At 42.1% G+C, this 20,961-nt stretch overlaps 1 protein-coding gene across 1 annotated transcript in view; it reads right to left on the reverse strand.

Annotated features, from left to right (window-relative positions):
- The window catches only part of DPY19L1 (dpy-19 like C-mannosyltransferase 1), a 377,005-nt gene that overhangs the window by 53,538 nt on the left and 302,506 nt on the right, over positions 1-20,961 (reverse strand). Inside the window, exon 20 of the mRNA XM_069215489.1 lies at positions 7,983-8,082. Within this exon, the coding sequence (XP_069071590.1) occupies positions 7,983-8,082 (100 nt within the window). The remainder of the gene's footprint in view (positions 1-7,982; positions 8,083-20,961) is intronic.

Raw genomic sequence — 20,961 nt, forward strand, 5'->3', positions numbered from 1 at the left:
TAAAATTTGCCTTTTACTGTGTATAACCTCATTTACAACTAAAGAAAAGACAGGTCAGACTACTTTTCTGAAGGATATGCTAACTAAAAATTCTTCTTTATCTACCTGTTGATGTTGTATAATAAGATGCCCCACGTTATAAACAAGATATGCCTTTCTCCTTTTTTGATATGTTCTGCTATTGTGACCTGTTACATTTGTACACTTTAATTTCTTTTTTGTTTGTCTCTTAAACTTGCTTCTAAATCTATGATACTGCAGATATGTGCAGTCCAGATAAAATAATTCAAAAAAGGGTAACAGTTTCACTGGCAAGTGGTAATAAATATATCAGTGAGTGATTCAGCCTCAGCTGCTTAATTCCTCAAGCTTCTATGAGTAAGCAACAGACACTGTGAAAAATGTTGCTAACTGGCTAGGGATTTCTTCTGAATTTTTGTAAACACAAAGCCTTTTGTGTTGTCTAAATCTTCAGTTTCACCTCTAATGAAAATGGTAGCCTTTAAATTTGCATCAGGCCTCATGTATTTTTCAAATGGAAAGGGTTTTGTCACTACTCCATCTTGAGTTTTATGTGCTGTAAAGTTTACTTGCCGGGCTCATGTCACACTTCCCTTGTAGTGCTTTCCCTTCTCGAACACTTCATGGTCCCCCTCCCAGGAAGCTTGAAACATTGACCCGCATTTCTAGCATAAATACACCCCTGTAGACCTGCATTGGCACTTGGCCTCGTTCCTGTCCTGCGCAGGTTCTGTCCCTCCACTCACTTCCTGAGTCACCCGGACCTTCCAGTCTTCCAAACCTTCTAGTATCTTCCTTCATGAGATACAAATCTGCCTCCTCTAGCTTCTAGGAGTGAGCCTCCTGTTGTTTTCAGATTTCAGTTATAGTACTAGATAAGGCTAAGTACTTTCCCCTCAGGTTAGTGCACACTAATCCACATGATAATCTCCATGTTCATTGGTACATTCCACGCTTCCACATGGGACATGTGCTTTTTGGAACACTCATTTATTCTAGCATAAATACACCCCTCTGGACCTGCATCTGCACATGGCCTTGTTCCTGTCCTGAGCAAGTATCGTCCTTGCACTCACCTCCTGAGTTGCCTGGACCTTCAAGCACTCTAGTCTTCCAAGCCTGCTAGTGTCTTCCATCATGAGCTTTGATTCTGCCTCCTCTTGAGCTTCTTGCATCAAGCCTCCTGACGTCTTCGGATTCCAGTTAAAGTACTAGACAAGGCTAAGTACTTTCCCCTCAGGTTAGTTCACACTAATCCAGAGGTTAGCAAATATTTTAAAGACTGATTCCTATGAAGGCATGAGCATGTTTTCGGACTTTGGACATTGTCTGAGTATTTACCCTGTAAGGCCCAGCACTTTGGACTCTTGCATTGCAGCATTCACAAATTTACTGTGCCCAAACTGAAAGTTTGCCACTGTGTTCTTGACAAGCTGCATCTAGTATTTTGGAAGAAACCTCTAGACCTTGAAATTGTATTTAAGTTTGATTCCGAGCCTCGTATGTTCCAGAGTACCAGAAAGTCTCCAGTTTATTCTTGAAATGGTTTCTGATCTCTCTCATGCAATATTTATGATGATGTCTGTAAGTGTACATTTAGTATAAATAATTGATAGTTTATTTGAAGTTGAAAACCTATGGGTAACATTGCCGCTTGTTGTTTTTAGTGTTCCACACCTGCAAAAGAATAATGAGGTGCAGGGAGTCCTGATCCTACTAGGCAGTTCACAAGACAGCAGAGCAGTCCTCTCAGTGATGCAGGTTCATCTTTTCTTGTTTTGTCCCATCCCTCTTTCCCATCTGGGGCCGTTTATGGAACTAGACAGTTGTTACTTGTTTTACTAAGTTGCCCCAGCTGAGATTTGGGGTCAAGCATCGTCTCTGCGGTTGGAACCAGGTGAGTGAGTTTCACCCAGGTGCAAGCCACTTAAATGATCAAGTTACGTACCTTTAATAACTCTCATTCTGGTGGAAAATATCTAACCAGAGATTCCTCACTTTCAGAATATCCCAAGGCACCACACTGAAACAGGTCGCATTGTGTGGCTTCACAATTACCCCACTCCACTCCAAAAGGGATGGCTAGGCCTGCATATTAGCACCACCCAAGCACCATGAAATAAGTTTCTTTCTTGACATTGTCTGCATCTTCAGACGAGGAGTTCAAGAAACATTTATTTGTGCCAGTGTGCAGATCTCTAATTTGGAACCTTTTTAGAAGGAACAGAATTAATTCCACAGAATGGGAAGGCAAGAGGGCGGTGAGGAATCTGTAGTTAGACAGAGTATCCACCAGAAGAACAAGTTACTTACCTTCGGTAACGTCTTACTGGGAGAGACTATATCTAGCTCTAGATTTCCTACCTATGAATTCTCTGCAGGTGACAGACTGGAACCAGAAGATTTCTCTTGAGCAGTACCACTGCACCTCTAGGTGTCATTAACTGGCTCGCTGTCTGTCGACAACATCGTCTGTGTCGAAAGTGACACTGCAGTACCAACATAGGTGCCACCCAGGTGCGCTGCCATCAGTTTCTTTTCACGACTTTCCACAACAGAAGCACGGAGCCATGAAGAACACTGACCAATGGTGAGTCAAAACTAGGGCCCTGAAAGAGGTCATCCCTGTCCCTAGAAATCCATTTGTAGAGGAGGGAGAAAGGGTGGATCTGTAATGAATCTACAACTAGATTTAGAGTTTGGCAGAGGCCGCCGCCAAACTCATTCGCACGGAAGACCGCCATGCCAGTCGTCCGCCCGCCGGCCCTATTACGAGTTCCCCGCCGGCTGTGGAAAGCGCACTGGGGTTGTCCATGGGGACCCCTGCACAGCCTATGCCTAGTGCATGGGCAGTACAGGGGCTGCCATGGGGCCCCTGGCACCCACTTTCCGGCATGCAAAGGCTGGTGGAAAAGGGACTCGTAATCCCCAGGGCAGCACAGCAAGCAGCGCTGCCCTGGTGGATTGAGACCGCCAGCACCACCAGGCTGTCGGCTGGCCGCAACCTGGTGGTTGGACCGTGGCGGCTACACCAAGGTCAAAATATGGCGTCGGACCACACCTGACGGCGGCGGTCTGAGCACCACTGTGAGTCTGGCAGTCAATGGACCGACAGACTCGAAATGAGGCCCATAGTCTCTACCAGATAAGTCGTTACCGAAGGTAAGTAACTTGTTCATCTGATAATGACTTATAGCAGCAGATTCCTTATGTCTAAATATATACCCAAGGAATACCATCCCCGAAGGTGGGTCTGCGAACAAATTTCAAACGAGAAAGTTCTGCCGGACTGAAGAGGCTAAATGCCCATCACTACGGATCTGACTGTTCAGGCAGTAATGTTTTGTAAACATGTGCAGAGATGCCCACGTTGCTGCCTGGCAGATCTCTAGGACTGGAGCTCTGCATGCTAACACAGTGGTCGCAGCTTTAGCTCTGGTGGACAGTTTGCATACCTTCTGGAGGTTGCTTCTTGGCCAGTGCGTAGCAGATCTAGAAGCAGAGTACGACCCAACGAGAGATGGTTCGCTTCTGCAACGCTTGACCTTTCTTCTCACCCACATACCCCACGAAGAGTTGGTCATCCACCTGGAACTCATGGGTAGGGTCAAGGTAGAATGCCAATGCTCTTTTTGGATCCAGACAGTGGAGTCTCTCCTCTTCCTTAGAAGGATGTGGGGGTGCGTAAAAAGTAGGCAAGGTGACTGATTGGCCTACATGAAAGTGTGTGACCACTTTTGGCAGAAAAGAGGCCCTTGTGCGAAGCACCAGTTTGTCAGGATATATATAGAGGTAAGCCTGCTTAGATGACAAGGCCTTCAGCTCACTCACTTGACGGGCAGATGTAATTGCCACAAGGAAGTCTGCTTTCAGTGTGAGAAGCCTGAGTGAACAATTGTGGAGAGGCTCGAAAGTGGCACACATCAAAGAAATTTACAAATAAATTAAGGTCCCACTGGGGCATAATGAACGGAGAAGGAGGGACCTATTGAGGAACCTATGTACAATTTGGGATTTGAACAAAGAGGGTTGATCAGGCAACACAAGAAAGCAGAAATTGTATATACATAGTCAAAGCAGAAAGGGAATCAAAAGATTGTTCTACACACCATGCCACAATCTACTTCCAACATCAGGTGAACACCATCTTGGTGGAGGGACACCTAGCTACCAAGACGATGTTGCAGTCTTCGGGATGAAGGTCAAAAGTTTTCAACTGCTGCTGCTTAATCTCCACACACAAAGGCAAAAACTGGAAAGGTTCGGGTGAAGAACCTTCCTCTGCTGCTGCGACAAAAGATCTTTCTGAAGGGGGCAGCCTGATCGGAAGATTGATGGCCAAGCTCAGTAGCTCAGGATACCAGTCTCTCCGTGCCCACTCCAGAGCCACAAGGTTGACTTGGGCCAGTTCGTTCCTGATCTTCTTGAGAACTCTGGGCAGGAGTGGTATGGGCAGAAAGGCAAAAGGGAGGCCTGAGTTCCACTTGCAATGAAAACGTCTCCAAGCAAGAGTTGCCTGACAAACTCCATCTCGCAAAACTGCTGACATTGCGCATTCTAGATGGAGGCGAATAGATCTAACCCAAGGCTCCCCCCACTGCTGAAAAAGACCTTGCTCCACCTCCGGGTGGAGACGCCATTCGTGATTTGCTGGCCTCTTCGGCTGATTTCGCCTGCTCTGGCGTTAAGAGCCAGGTGTTGAACCACCAAGGATATGTTCCAGTCATGTCCGATGCTGTAAAACTGCTGGTTGGATACTTTTCTCAGTGAGTCCCCTTGAAGCATTTCTTTTTAACAAGTTCACAAACTTTTTTTGGTGTCCAAACAACTACAGATGTACGCTTCCAAAATACCCAAGACCGCAGTGAAAGCACTTAGAGATGTTCACGGTGTCAGGCAGACGGCAGCTGCAAAGACCATCCCAGGTCAAGGTGCAACTGGCCAGCTGGGATTCTTCACAGAAATGCCCTCTTCAGCTTTTTAAATTACAGGAACCACACCGGAGGATCAGCCTTATGATCCTTTGAGATATTTCTGCTCTTGGATTTTAAGTAGGAGACCAACCTCCATAGGTCCTTCTCAGGGTCAAATATTTAGCCGCCTGGTATCCTTTAACAAATCCAACAGTATTGTAAAGAAATGGGTACAGCATTGTAGGGTTCATCAGCCTATGAGTGGGAGACTACTTAAGACATGACTAGGTCCTCTCTGATGAGTGGAGTAAAGGTAACCAGGCTCAGATCTTCCTACTTTTGCAGTAGTTCCTATCTGCTTTGCTGCAAACATGTCCAAAATACAATGTATAAGGGCAAACCATTGATGGGGAAGGTTTTCGGCCACACTAATTATGGGCTTTGAGGCTCAGGCAGTGGTTTGGGGGGGATGATGAGTGGGCACTGTACTATGGCAATCCTAGTGCCCTCTCACATCTAGCACATTAAATTGAGTTTGAAGCAAGCCCTGTGCCCACAACAAAACCAAAGTTAGATGTCTGGTAAGACAAAAGCAGGTCCTTCAGCAACCAGAGTGGGGAGACATAAGAATTGTTCTGGCAACCTCTTTTATCCCTCGGAAGGGCGCACAACTTATACATGTGCTTCGGACAGACTTGCCAAGCAAGATGTGACACTGTGAGGTCACCAGGAAGGTCAAGACCCCACATCCTGCATATTCTATTGCGCTCAGAGGAGTTATATCTGCCCATTCAGATAAGTCTATTGTGTGCTCCTACGAGGAAATTCATTCTTCTTCTTGAGCTGACACAAGCTGGGAGATGGCACAGGGTGATGCAAATTAGCCTTCAGAAAGCTCTGCAGGTAAAGGCTAACATTCTATTCATAACCTTTCCTTGATATTTATTAAAAATCAAATTTCTAATAACTATTAAAGTTAATAATTTCATTTTTCTTCTAGCTGGTCCTACTCCTGAGCTACAATAATATTATCAGTCACAGTGAAAATAGCTTTTAGGTTCTTATCACTGTAGGGCCATAGCAACATTCATTTTAAATAACACAAACCCTTACCCTTGTGGGCTATAAGGTTTATGTAGGGGTGGCTTACTAACATTTAAATGTGAGGTTTTTATCTGTTAGAAAGGGTTACTTTAACATGCTGAACTACAGGTTTTTCAGTGCAATAGTCAGGCAACAAACCATGTTTTCCTTTATCAATCTTCTAGATAGCACAATAAGTGCTGGGCTGGAGTTCAAAGGTGACATACTAACTATTTAGGCCATAGGTGTATTTTCTGTACTGTGGCCTTACAAGACAGATAAATAAGTCAATCAGTGATTAGCCAATTTCTACAAGTTATAAGGGTCAAACAACCTACACTGGGTATGGGGCAGCAGTCCTCTAGTGTGCAGGATCTAAAACCAACAATAGAATTCAGCAAAAAATGGGGGTGACCACACAAAAAGGGAACTTTTTTCTACAGGATCCATCAGAAAAAAGGAGCATTAGGTCACTAGTCAGGCCTAGTATAATGTGACAGTATACATTCACAATCTCTGCCTATTTTGTGCTACTTTCAAAAGCACTTGGAGAGGAAGTGTGAATTTTCTCTCCTGTGATTTACCAGCCTTTGTGCTGGGCCCTGCCGCAGCCTGTAATTGGAGGACCTGGTTCTGAAGGCATTCTGAACAGCTAGATTTAATGTTGGTGCCCAAACGAACTAAACATTATTGACATTACGTTTCCAGTAATGTTACACAGAATATTAGAGACTGCAATATTAAACCACAGTTACTTTATATGGTGTCTTGATATGACCCAATTTATTTGCACCAGTCCTGCAGCTTTATGATTTGTATGATTACTGAAGTAAGAAATGTACACTTGCTCTCCATTGTGCCAATACCCATGTTAGACTGAGCAAGACTGGTTTAGTTATAATATTCAGAAAGACTTATAGACAATTAGCTCTGACTATGACAATCATAATGAGGGTGACAGACCACCCTGCAACTCTACTTTAATGTTTGTACTTGCACTAGATGTAGTTAGTTAACTTTCCAAGTTCTAAAGATCTTCGATGTTTTTTTGGATCTCCTTGGCGGGTATAATATAACACATGATCACAGCAAGTCTCTTTTCAGAGAAACGTAGTTTTGTGGTGTTGCCTGACTTCAACCACAAGATGTCTGTCTCAATGTTTACCACTCTGCTTACCTTCTTTCTGAAGGAATTTAATTAAATGTAAGTTTAGGCCAATACAAAATCCATGAAGAGAGAGTCTGATGAGTTTATGAATTGTATCTTAGCTGAACCATTTTACAAACCTGTTACCAGATACTTCGTAAAAAGTAACTCAAGTAAAACAGTAAGAAGTGTTATTGAATTATTTGATGGCTAACACTGTTCTAAAGGATCGGCTGAACAATGTGAGGAGTAGGCATATTTATATGTAAACGAAAATGACAACAACCTTGGTGTGGGATCTTCAATATCTGTTTGCAAACTAAGCAAATCCTGTGAGATTTGATTATCTTCTTTATAAACTGTTTCCTAATACAGAAACCAGAAATTATAATATTGTCAAAAAAGCGTGAACTTGATGAAGGCAAAACAGGCAGGTGTGAACAACGAATAAGATGAGCCGATGGCAGGATCTAGGCAGTCAATGTCTTGTCTAAGGAAGTGCACATTAGATCTAAACCAATTAGCTTGTAAATATGAAACTACCTAAAGAGATGTCAATTATGTGACCAGCACTGTGATATTAGAGCACATGTACAGTGTATATGGGCTAGTTAAAAAAAAGGACTTTCAGGCACATAAGTGATGCATTTGGGAGCTCTTAGGGTGAATACTTACAAGTGAAATGTCCTTACAAAATCCTTTACCATCCTATCCTTGCCACAGACTCACTGCGGCCAAACAGCAGTTCTACATAATCAATATGGCTCTTCATGAAAAGACAATATGCTAGCTATAAATTGTAATTTCAAAAAATGTACCTTAGGTTAGCATCTTCATAATGTGGGTGATTTACAATCGATCTACCGGTGGATAACTTTACACTTGCCATTGTAGGCATGGCGCCAGCAAACACAGCGTCTAGAAGAAAATGTAACAGAAAACACATTGAATTTTTAAAGACCAGCAAAAACATAACATGATTAATTTAATACATAAATACACATAAGTCATCAAAAGAAAATGAAAATACATGAGAGTTGCTAAGAATTTCAGAACCTTAAACACCAAATTACTGTTAGCCTCCAAGATCCTGAATCATTAAGAGGCATCAGTAAGAGACCAGACTTCAAAAGTCACCCAACTAATGTTATCAAAGACACCTTAACTAAATAGCATCCTCACAAAATCTAAAATGTATCTGATTCACAATCTCTGTTCATGTACTGTTACAATTGCAGTCCTGCACCATAGAATTTGATTACAAACATCTGCCAAAAGCAGCAAGGCAGGATGCCCAGGTCGAAGAAGAATTTAGTGTAGGGCAGGCTGAGTAAAAACACACTGATTTCAGTCTCTTTCCTCATAAATTTGTCAAAACCTAAAGCAAGGTCAGGGATGTGGAATTCCTATCGCCCGACGCCCGGGACATGTTGTTTGGGGTCAAGGGCAACATGTTTTCATGCTTATTTTGTCCTTGGGACAAGTGGGCCCAACCCCCAGCAGCACAAACCCTTTGGCTGCCAATTTACAGAGAAGGGAACTGTCTGCAGTTTAGGTAATATGTGTGCCGACATGTTAATGCTGTTCGAACTTGTATTTATGGTTCATTAATGAGAAGCCTTCATTATTAGTGTGAGCGCTGTAAATAAACGTTTAAGGTCACACTGCACTACTGACAGTGGTTCCAGTTAAAAAAAGTGTAAACAGGTTTGAAACGTTTAATGATATGAGGCTAAGTATCATGCTCCCAGAATGTTCTTTGATTAGATGCAAATGTTTGCAGAAGCTTCTAAGCAAGAGTGATGATTCTTTGCTTTCAAAATAAAATGTTCAGAAAAGAAAAGTACGGAAAAACATTTCCCTACCATGAAATTTTAGGTGCTATTTCTTTGAAGCGTCATTTAGTAAAATGTGTTGATGCATGCTAGTATTTCCAAAAAATATTCGTAATGGAAAATCAGTGTAACCATTTTCAACACGATTATGAGAAGCATGAAAATAAACAAGCACTGGCAAAGCCAACTGATCTGACATTTTTTTTTGTCTCTCTTGATTTCGTCAATGCATGTCTTGTATTGACATGGCTTTCGTAACACTTTATTGTTGTGGGAGCTGCCAGGCCCTCACCACTGTAACAAACAGTGGCAAAAAGACAAAAATGTTTTTGGTCTCAAAAAGTACACATTGCCACCAGTGGTGCAACAAAGGCCCCGCTTGCCCCTTAGCACAGCACCTGCCCTGAGTGAGTTGGGGGGGGGCTCCATGTTCTTTGCAGGGGGCCCCCTCCAATTGTGTTACACCACTGATTGCCACAATAGTTCCTGCCACTGAACAAAACCACTGTGTGCCAATATGCTCCTTGTAGAGGAGCAGAATGAGATCGCTTGCAGTAAAGCCAGCTGATTAATAAAAACAAAATGTCAGACCTAATTAGAGACCCAAGTCTTAAAGAAAGTCACAAAAGTGAAGACCAGGAAATCGTACTCCTAGAAAATATTTGTGAACTGTATTTTAGCACGAGCAAATATGCATGTGTAGATTTGCTCATGTGAAAATCTATTGAGCGTTTACAAGTTTACTTTCCCTCCAACCACTTTTTTCCCAACCCTGGAAGAACTTCTACTTCTGCCACTGTCAAGAGTAAATTTCCAACCTTTCTCATTATGGGGAAAAATTGGAGGAGAGCTGGTGGAAATCCTTAAAGGATGTAAATTAGTAGGTTTGCAGACTCAAAGCCATTCCGGCCCTGGAACTACTGCTTACTACTTTCTCCAGCCCCACTACATAGGTCTGCGCAATGATGGCAACATTGCTATAGTAGGGATTGAAATTGCAAGTGTGCAAGCATACTATAGTAGTAGACCTGGCTTAATCAGAGAGGCTATTATCAGAGCTCTTACATAATGAGTTTGCTGCTATAATTTGTCGCCACACTACATGGTACCAAAGGGACATGTAGATTGTTTTACAGGACAAGTAGGTTTAAGAAGCAACCTGTCCCATGGACAAGTAGATATTTTAATAAATTCCACACCCTTGAAGGTGTAAACTATAAAAACATTCAACATAATGATCTCTTGACAGAAGCTTCACTGAGACCCCCCTCATAAAGCACAAACTTCATGTAGGAGTTTGGTCCAGCTGCAGAAAGAAAAAGACAATTGAGACCTCTCACATTACAGCTCCTAAGAATAAAACTGACATCTACGTAATTTGAGAGTTTGCTGAGAAATCGCACATAAATGGCCAAGAACAGGACGGACCTAAGGCTCAACCAGACTAGATGCAAACTATCTTCTAATACTATATCAAAAAGGGCAGGAAAGGGGATTAAAAAGATAAACTAAACAGTTTTCCACTAATAGTAGGCTGTCTTGCTAATAGATACATGTATTCATTACTTCAGGTACTGTTTTAGAAAGTTTCAAATCCTAGAACTCGTATCTTTCCACAGATGTAACCAAATATTTGGAGATGATAATGAGGAATGAGGGATCATTCCCCACAGTACTCACATAACACCCAGCATCATTGATGTCTTAACTGTAGGAGTTAGAGCAGGTGAATCCAACTCGTTGATCCGAAGCAACAAGCTCCTAGATACCTCCGGAGTAGCTCCTAGCCTTGAGTTCATTTTTAAACAAGCTCTGGGTCACATTTGCCTTTTAAAGCTAAGGAAGACTGTGTTTATTGTACTTTATCATCATCAGACTGCAGATAGCAGGATCTGATAATGATCAGTGCTCAGTCAGATTTATGACAGAGACTGGGGCACAGAGGTGAAGAACTGACGCAGGTATTTAACTCAAATAAAAGTCTTTGTCAACTCAGTATTGGAGCTAAGAACATAATGTTTCGGCATACTTTTAAATGGGAGAATATTAAAATGAAAAGTTACATTTATGATTAAGTGAATTTCTCTTTTTAATTTTATACCATTTCCAAGTGTCACATTTAGAAACAGCAGGCCTCTTGCTCTCAGTGGCCCATAGAAACTTTGCACTATTTATAACTGAGAAATATTTTTAATGAGAGACATTTAAAATGAAGAAAAATATTCCTATAAAACATTAAGGGGGTCATTAAGACCCTGGCGGACGGCGGTATTTTGGGGAAAGGGACTGCCAACAGGCTGGTGGTACCTTTCCCCAAATTACGACATTGGCGGTTTGGCTCAAGCCAAACCACCAATGTACCACTCCGTCTGCCAGGGTGGTAACAGCTGCCGGGCTGGAGACTTCAGTCTCCAGCCAGATGGCCGTCACAATCCCACCCTCGGGATTATGACCACGCCTACCGCAAAGGTTTTCGTCGTAAACGTACCACCACGAAAACCATGGCGGTAGGCACTATCAGTGCTAGGGAATTCCTTTCCTGCCACTGAGAGGGGTTTTCCCCACCCCATCCCCAGAGTCCTCCCCCTTGCCCCCCCTTTCCATCGCACCTGACATCCACACACCCACACGTGCACACATACACACATGCATACCCACATCCACCCACGTATGCACACACACACATTGCAACACACACCAACATACATTGAAGCACACACGCATTCACAACACACAACATACACGTACACTCACATTTATTCATTCTCACACGCATTCTACACGACTCACACCCGCATGCACGCATACAAAAACGGACACAACCCCCCGCCTCCCCACAGACACACAACACCCCCCACCCCCCTCTCCTGTCGGAGAATCCAACTTACCTGCAGGGGGTCCTCCGGCAGGAGACGGGATGCAGCGCTGCTGCCGGCAGCAACGTCCACCAGCAGAACACCGCCAGGCCGTATCATGGAACATGATACAGTAGACAGTGTTTTGCTGGCGTGGCGCTGCTGCTGCCAGCTGCGCCACCTTACGGCCGTCCGCTGCCATGACCGTCGACGGAATTCTGCCAGCCTTCTGGCGGAATTCTGCCTACGGTCATAATGCGGTTGACAGTTGGTAGCCACAGCGACGGTATGTTGGCGGCTGTCGCCGTGGCGGTAGGCGGCATTTGCTGCCAATGTCATAATGAGGGTTTAAGTCTTAATGTTTTGCCACACTTTCAAATAAGGCAATTATGCCTTAATGTTTTATGAAGCATTTTTCTTCATTCTAAATTCCTCCCTTTTAAACCGATGGCTGTATTTTTTTGTTATTATTAGGGCACTGTGATTACGGGCCAAAAGATGCTTGCTTTTTGCAAATATGACACTTGAAGATTGGAGAAAATCTAAATGATGAGTTTTTATGGAATCGGTATAAACATAAAGTTAACTTTTCAGTTTAATTCTCTCCCATTTGAAAGTGTCACCTGTAAACACAGTAGAATTCTTGTAACCAAAGGCTAGTAGGCACAGTGTCATTATTTAAGTGAAGAATACAGCCATTATTTTAAGTGGGAGAAATGTAAAGGGCAGAAAAAAGTTTGATAGTATGATTATTTTGTACAACATTTTTCTGTACTTTATATTTTTCCTATTTAAAAAAAATGGTTGCATTTGTGCCATACATGTAACGGAGCTACACATAGCAACATGTATGTCCTGTGCTACAGGTACATACAACACATGTCCTCAGTCACCCCTACACATAGATTCCATTCATACGCACACTTTCATACATCCCCAAAGACCATGTTCTCCCCAACACATATTGCAGCCCTGTTATAGGGCCCCAAGCCAAAGTATTTTGTTCAAACCACAGTATCTGATCTATGGACATTAGGCTTAAAGTCAAAGAAGCTGAGCTAGGGGGTAGCACTCATTACAGAAAAGGTTGGAGGCCCCTGAGCTACAGACATAAGTTGCTCTTTGGGGGAAAACAAAGCAAACATTTATTTTCATAAGAGGATAGAGTAAATGATATGAAATACAAGGAGTTTGCTTTGCTAGTGCCATTAAGAAGGAATTATAGTAGTATTTGAGAACTTTGAAAATACTGGAATCCAAAGCTACAACAGCAGTGACTAAAGAGTAAAACATTTTTAAAGGGATAACATCAGATTTATTTCCTACACAAACAATACATCAAGAAAACCAAACATAAGAAAAATCAGTTCATCAAAGTCGCAATCCGTGTCACTTTTCAAAAGAACATGAAAGGACAGATTTATACACCTATTTTTTGGAGCCAAAAATGTATGCGTTTATGTATGTGATGTATTAACTAACCTGAAACAATGAACAGTCTACAAGAGGAAGGGAGTTAGAAGAGGAACATGGAGCACAGGTAGGAGGGGATACAAACAAGTTGGGGCATTGGGGGTGCATGGCAGTAGCGTGGGATCAAAGTTTACAGTAGTAAATTGGGCAGCATATGGAAAAGTGCAAAAGGTGGCCTACGAACATTGAGAAGACGCAGACAGGAAGAATAGGAATTCTTCTGCGAAGAGTGAAAAAACTCCAGATGATCACAATGAAAAACAGTGATCATCTGTTTTCTCTTTTAATATGAGCAGATGAAACACTATTGCCACTCCAAACTTAGGGCCTGATTTAGAGTTTGGTGGAAGGGATTACCCTGTCACAAACGTGACAGATATACCCTCCGCCGTATTGCAATTCCCATTTGATATAATGGGATAGTAATATGGAGGACAAGATATCTATCAGGTTTGTGACAGAATACCTCATCCATAAAACTCTGAATCAGGCCCTTATTCCTGTGGATTGTCCACTGGATAGACAAGGTACAGTAGCAGTATTTGTTGAGAAAATGTCCACTGGCACAACAAACGTATTTAATTATTTAAATGTTGCTTACCTAGAACAATTACTTTTCAACTTGCACAGTTTTAGATTCATATGCTGTGCACACTCCGCCATCCAGTGTTTTGGCACAGACATTTCAACTTGTTTTTCTACACAAAGGGGTTTTGGTTACAAGGTGACACATGATGCCTCCCCTGAAATCCACAATGCAAACAGACAAAGATACCACCATTCTCTGTCCCCAAGAAATATGAAGATTCACATATTATACAATTATACAGAACCCAGAGTTCATTTTATACATCCTATAAATATATATGACTTGTCCTTGGAGGCTTCTAGACTTGCAATATAGTGTACAATGTTGTTAGACCTGGCAGTTTAGGCGTGGTTTTCATCCTAACTTTTTGCTTTCAGACCTAAAGTTCTAGCTGACATCGTTTTTGCTGGTCTTAGAACTCTGAACACTTTAGCACTTCTAATCAGTGCAAAGTGCTCTCTCCTTCAACATAGTAGAATTGGCTTATCCCTAACTGACATATTTAGTTTACTTGTAAGTCCCTAGTAAAGTGGCACTACTTGTGCCCAGGGCCTTTAAATGAAATGGTACTAGTGGGCCTGCAGCACTGATTGTGCCACCCACTTAAGTAGGCCTCTAACATGTCTCAAAGCCTGTCCTTGCAGCCTGTATTGTGGGAGTTTTAAAGTCCTAACTTATGGGGAAGTCGGATTTTAAATTATAATTTTGAAAATGCCACTTTTAGAAAGTAGGTATTTTCTTGCCTTAGCCATTTGGTGCACTCAGCCTGTCTCTGGGTCACATGGCTGGGTGTAGTTGACAGTTAGGTTTTGTGTATTCCTCCTAAATAGCAACACACCATGGGGAGCTTAGGTGTGACTGGTTGGGCCATCACTGGCAGGATGGGAAGGAAATGCTGGGCCCAGCTGCACTTACACATGAAAAGGCTGTCCCCGTGTCTCCACATAAAGGGCTGCATACCCACTATAGTTAGTCTGGAGTAAGGGCCTAGTAAGGCAGGGACCTGTCCACTTCAAATGCATATGTCTACAAGCTTTACCTCACTTCATAGGCATAGCTGCCCTGCTGTAATGATCTGATGCCCTCCTGCCTGGGTGAGAACTGGGCCAGCAAATTCACCCTTGAATCCAGGACACCAGAACGACTCCAAAGGCTATTCTGCAGGCCACCTGTTCTGAGCTTCATGGACATAAAAAGCTTCCCAACATCCTGTACCAGCCACTGACCCAGCTACAGTGAGTTCATTATCCCCAGGTGCTGACCCTCAGGTCTTGGTCCCTTGGTCTGGCTCAGGGAGCTGTTTTCAAGCTTTTGGTCTCATCACAATGATGAATGGCCTGTTTGCACAAAGACCTAGTCACTCGAACTGCAATTCAATGTGAAGCTCAGGCAGCCGTCCCTTCCCTCTACAGCATCGACTGCTTGCAAGCAACCATCAACACAAACCTCCAGCAATGCTCATAATGCCTGGCCTGCTCTTTGCGCTACACCAGCAGCCTCCCATGACACACTTTGCTCTTTGTGGCCCCCTTCATTACGAATGGGACTCTTGCCATGGATTTGAGAAGGTAGAATTTCAGAGGGCCCAACCCGGTGACTGTAGCCGACCTGCGCTTCACTGTGATTGGCCTGGAAGTGTGACTCTGACCCGGTCCAGCGCGATCACATATCCCTAATTGGCACTTTGTTCTTTTTGTTGCTATTGTCACTAAAATCTTTAAAAGTTCCTTAAAAATTCCTCTGGCTCCACTGTTCGTATTTTTGTCATTTTGGTCTTGTTTTATTAATTAAATTCTGCTCTATTTTTCTAACCTGATGCGGAAACCTGTTTGTGTGGTGTTTTCATTTTATTACTGTTTTAAGAGTTGCACAAATACTTTACACATTGCCTCTAAATTAAGCCTAACTACGCAGTGATCCGTGCCACGCTAGGTTGAGCCTAGGTTTGGGCTGGCTTATGTATCACTTTAGACTGTGGTTGCTGCTCGACCGTGGCTCACACCCCAGATAACCAACAACCCAATTTCTTACAAATGTCATCTACATAAAGGAGTATCTTGTTATCCCAAATAGTCCCATTTTAATCATTTTACACTGAGGGTCACTTCCCTTCTGGTTATTAGGATACATCTCATTACACAAACTGATTATCCTCTCACAGAATTTAAATGTTTTGCAGAGCACAACATTCATGGTAAAATGGTTGAAGCATTGTGAAGCTCAATTTTGTTCTATAAGCACTGTATAGAACAGAGGCACACCCAGTCAATTGTTGACAAAACTATATAGAGTCGATTAGGGGAACTGTACTTCACGGCATGAGAAAATTACTGGGCCTCTCAAATCGCTGTATTAATTAGAACGATAGGAGACAATGAATGGGAAGAGATGATTTAATATCAACCAGAGCATGCCATTAGATCAAGGTTTATATTAGCACAATTAAAATGTCTGCATCAAATTGATTTCATATTACAAAGCTTTGGAAAAATTATGCCTTATAGGCTACTGTGAAGACAGGCAGGTACCTTTACGCTATTTGGAAATGCCCCTAATTCCATTTTTGTATAAGGTCACTAAGCATTTAACTGCAATTATGGTGATCCACTTACCCATGATAGCTAAGGTAAGACTGTGGAGCACCTGGGAATACCCTGTCACTCGAAGATACTCCAAAATATTTTGTGACATAAGTTTGATTGTTACCAAGCGAGATATTGCCAGATTTGTGGTTAGTCAACTACCTCCACAGTAAGAGATCTGGTGTGTCAGTATTGACTGGTGCATACTGGAGGCAAGAGCGGTTAAAAGCAGTTCAGGGTGTCCAGGGAAAATTGAAGAGATATTACACTTTGAAAAGCCTCAATGATACAGGGTTATTCACTTACCAGAAGGATAATGTATAGGGGAAGGAAGAATATTCTGGCCCAGATTGGGTTAATTTAGAAAATGTATCTAAATATGCTTGCTAGTGACCTTTTCTTTCTTATACTGAACTATTTGATGACTGAATTCTGAGAGAGCAGCTGCATGATCTTGACTGGCTAAATGATATTTAGCCACTCCCATGTACGATAATGTATACTTTAATCCATTGGTTCCCAATCTTTTGACTTCATACATGAAATCTAAACTATATTTTTTTTAAAGAATGCTCTCATTAATAAAATGCTATGCAGCATTCATTGAGGACTGTATCATAGCTCTTTTTTGGATATAATTAAAAATCGGAATTCCTTATTCCAAATATGCACACTACCCGCTCACAAATCTATTTATAACACCTTCTCTTCAAGAAAGCAGCAGACAATGCGTACCGTTCTCCATTTCTAGACATATTTATGACTGGCTATATAGCCTAAAAAATATTTACAGTTAAGGTCACCAGACAGCTACAAAACTCTGTTCATGTGGGAAACCTTCCCTTCTCTACAGTCAGCAATGAGATTTCAGGCATATGGGTGGAGGGGACCAACATCACACAGGCTGACATTACTGAGTACTTCTGAACTTACATACATTGCCCAATGGCATTCCAGTAGCACACATTCTACTTTTTAGGTTGAGCGCGCAAGTGCTCTGACCTGTTGCAAGTGTTGTGGGCTCTTAATCACGGCCACAACACACCCATTACTATCACTCGTTCATGGGCTTCCCTTTCAAAAATCCTATGTTATCATTGGTAAATACTGCATGTTTGTCCTGCCTTGGGCAGTTTTGTTACTGCCTTGGCCATTGTCCCTTGTTACATGGACAATTGCACGGCTTCCGATATGTTTGCCTGAGAGCAAACTTCTTTTTCCTTTTGTGTCTACACTGGTGGCATTGAAAATGAAATACAAAAACAAGTAGCTACAATCAAAATGAAACTAAAAACACACACACACCACATAACACCGCCTCTAAAAGATATTCACTGGCACTTGGTGGAGCCAAGGGTCAATCTTCAGACTCTGTGAACCATGTACAAATCTTGCTGAGCAAATGGATCAGAATATGTAGCACATAAACCTGCTTCACATATGCCCCTAGCAAAGCTCCACCACCTCAACATGCCAGGTCACAATCAAGCCAAGCAAAAAGAAAGGAAATCCACATAATGCAAGATCGCCACCTTTAAAACTACAAGTACCCCACTTGAGCCCCTTACCCAACACAGCCACTGCCATCTCAAAGGCATTTTTCCACTGACTTACTAAATCCTTTGGAACTACAACCTTGCCCTCTTTGATGTGAAACCAGTTTCCAGTACTCAAAGCACTTCCCATTTGTTGAATTTTGCAAACAAGTGCATTCGATTGTACCATCAACCACCCACTTGATCGCATATTTGATAACTCTACCTATCAAAGAACCACATGTGTCATGCTGAAAAGTGTGTGCAAGGTAACATGTTTGCACAGAATAAAGTATCTAAATGATGTTTCTGTGTGCTATGTAGAGTGTTTTGCAAGAAAAGTGTTGGATGACAGGGAGCCACTGAAGAGCTTGAAGCACTGGTGTATTACAATCCCGTTGATGAAATTGTAGAAATTACTTTGCTGCCCCATTTACGATTCTTTGCAGTCTTTGGAACAGGAAAAGCAGAGCCATGGGAAGAGATATTTTGTGTCGTATAGAGGAAACATGACAAGGGTGATGATGGACTGTAGCTTTTGTTGGAAACCTACCATACAAGAAGCAACAAGACTTTGCATTGGATCTGTGTTAGCTGATGGGGATCTTTGGGGGTGCAAGTACAGGAGTTCTTGCCTTTCTTGGTAGTGCCCTATTCTTGAAGAGACTGAGTGGTGAAGATGGTAATAGGAATACCCATATACTTTGGAGAGAAGGATTAAAAAGCAGGTAAATTAGATGATGATGATAAAATAAAATTAAATGGTACACAGTAATGTACCAATTAAAATGAAAAATATTTGCTACTGAAGCAGCCATAGGGAGAAAGAGTGGAATCTTGACTCCTGCCCAAGTAAGGAGGGTAGAGGAGGTGAAAGAACATCTATATTCCTACACATTGCAATCTAGAAGAACCATTAGAACGAACACCCTAGGAGCAGACATTACTGTAGATTATATCAATACACCCTCATTAGTTATGAGAATGACAAACAGTGACACTTAAGTTTACCAAAAAGCATAAGACAATGTAACTACAAATAAACTGATGGTATCTGGCATCCTCATGTTTTATATAAAAAAAATTGAAATCATAGTCCTTCCTAGCTCCTTTGCCCCCTTCACTCTGCCCTTTCCCATCGATTTTACTCCTCGTACTTGGACGCCCTCCAGTTCACCTAGTCCTCAGGAATGCATTTTAACCAGTACACGTGTTTAGAGTCATTTATCTGCAACTGACTCTGACCTGTTGCAAGTGTTGTGGGCTCTTAATCACGGTCACAACACACCCATTACTATCACTCGTTCATGGGCTTCCCTTTCAAAAATCCTATGTTATCATTGGTAAATACTGCATGTTTGTCCTGCCTTGGGCAGTTTTGTTACTGCCTTGGCCATTGTCCCTTGTTACATGGACAATTGCACGACTTCCGATATGTTTGCCTGAGAGCAAACTTCTTTTTCCTTTTGTGTCTCTCATTTGCGCTCACACTCGCGTTCATGGCAGCAGTGGCGCTTTGAATCGGCTTGCTTATGTCAACTGTTTTACTTTTCATTTTCAATTTATGTGGCAAGAAAAGAAAAGTCCAGGTAGGAATTTACAACGCTAATAGTTCTAACTCGAGCAATCGCGAGACCCGCTGCATTGCAAATGCTTTTTAAATCTGCGGCCTATGATGCAGCAAATCAAAACATCTTACTTGATCACTTTAAAATTTGCACAGAAATAAATGTGAATTGTATTTAATATTTTCTCTTAGACATCATCCAGTAAAGCAGTTCTGGCTCCTCTATATAAGAATCAAATGTGAACATGTGTGGTACCATATTGTTCCTCACATCCTTATTCGTGGTAATAATCATGCACACCACTGAATAGAACAAGTTCCAATTACACATATCTGACAATGATAAAAAGTTTAATGCCCTCTTAGAACTTGGTAAGAAGGTCAATGTGAGCATCACTCAGTGTTTTCACATGCACATTTACTTCTTACTTAGCATTTATCTAGTATAAAGACTTCACAGCAGAATGTACTGCAGACTGTGACTTCACCCAACCGATAAATGCTGTTGGTGAGAACAAGCACTGTCAACTAATAAAAACCCTACATTTCTAAAGATAGACTGACAATGTAACTCCTGTGAGAAATGTCACTGCCTACAGTTTTGTTCCTGTAGCATTGTCTACACTGGTGGCATTGAAAATGAAATACAAAAACAAGTAGCTACAATCAAAATGAAACTAAAAACACACACACACCACATAACACCGCCTCTAAAAGATATTCACTGGCACTTGGTGGAGCCAAGGGTCAATCTTCAGACTCTGTGAACCATGTACAAATCTTGCTGAGCAAATGGATCAGAATATGTAGCACATAAACCTGCTTCACATATGCCCCTAGCAAAGCTCCACCACCTCAACATGCCAGGTCACAATCAAGCCAAGCTAAAAGAACGGAAATCCACATAATGCAAGATCGCCACCTTTAAAACTACAAGTACCCCACTTGAGCCCCTTACCCAACACAGCCACTGCCATCTCAAAGGCATTTTTCCACTGACTTACTAAATCCTTTGGAACTACAACCTTGCCCTCTTTGATGTGAAACCAGTTTCCAGTACTCAAAGCACTTCCCATTTGTTGAATTTTGCAAACAAGTGCATTCGATTGTACCATCAACCACCCACTTGATCGCATATTTGATAACTCTACCTACCAAAGAACCACATGCGTCATGCTGAAAAGTGGGTGCAAGGTAACATGTTTGCACAGAATAAAGTATCTAAATGATGTTTATGTGTGCTATGTAGAGTGTTTTGCAAGAAAAGTGTTGGATGACAGGGAGCCACTGAAGAGCTTGAAGCACTGGTGTATTACAATCCCGTTGATGAAATTGTAGAAATTACTTTGCTGCCCCATTTA

Source organism: Pleurodeles waltl, chromosome 2_1 (genome assembly GCF_031143425.1).
Source record: "Pleurodeles waltl isolate 20211129_DDA chromosome 2_1, aPleWal1.hap1.20221129, whole genome shotgun sequence".
Lineage (NCBI taxonomy): Eukaryota > Metazoa > Chordata > Amphibia > Caudata > Salamandridae > Pleurodeles > Pleurodeles waltl.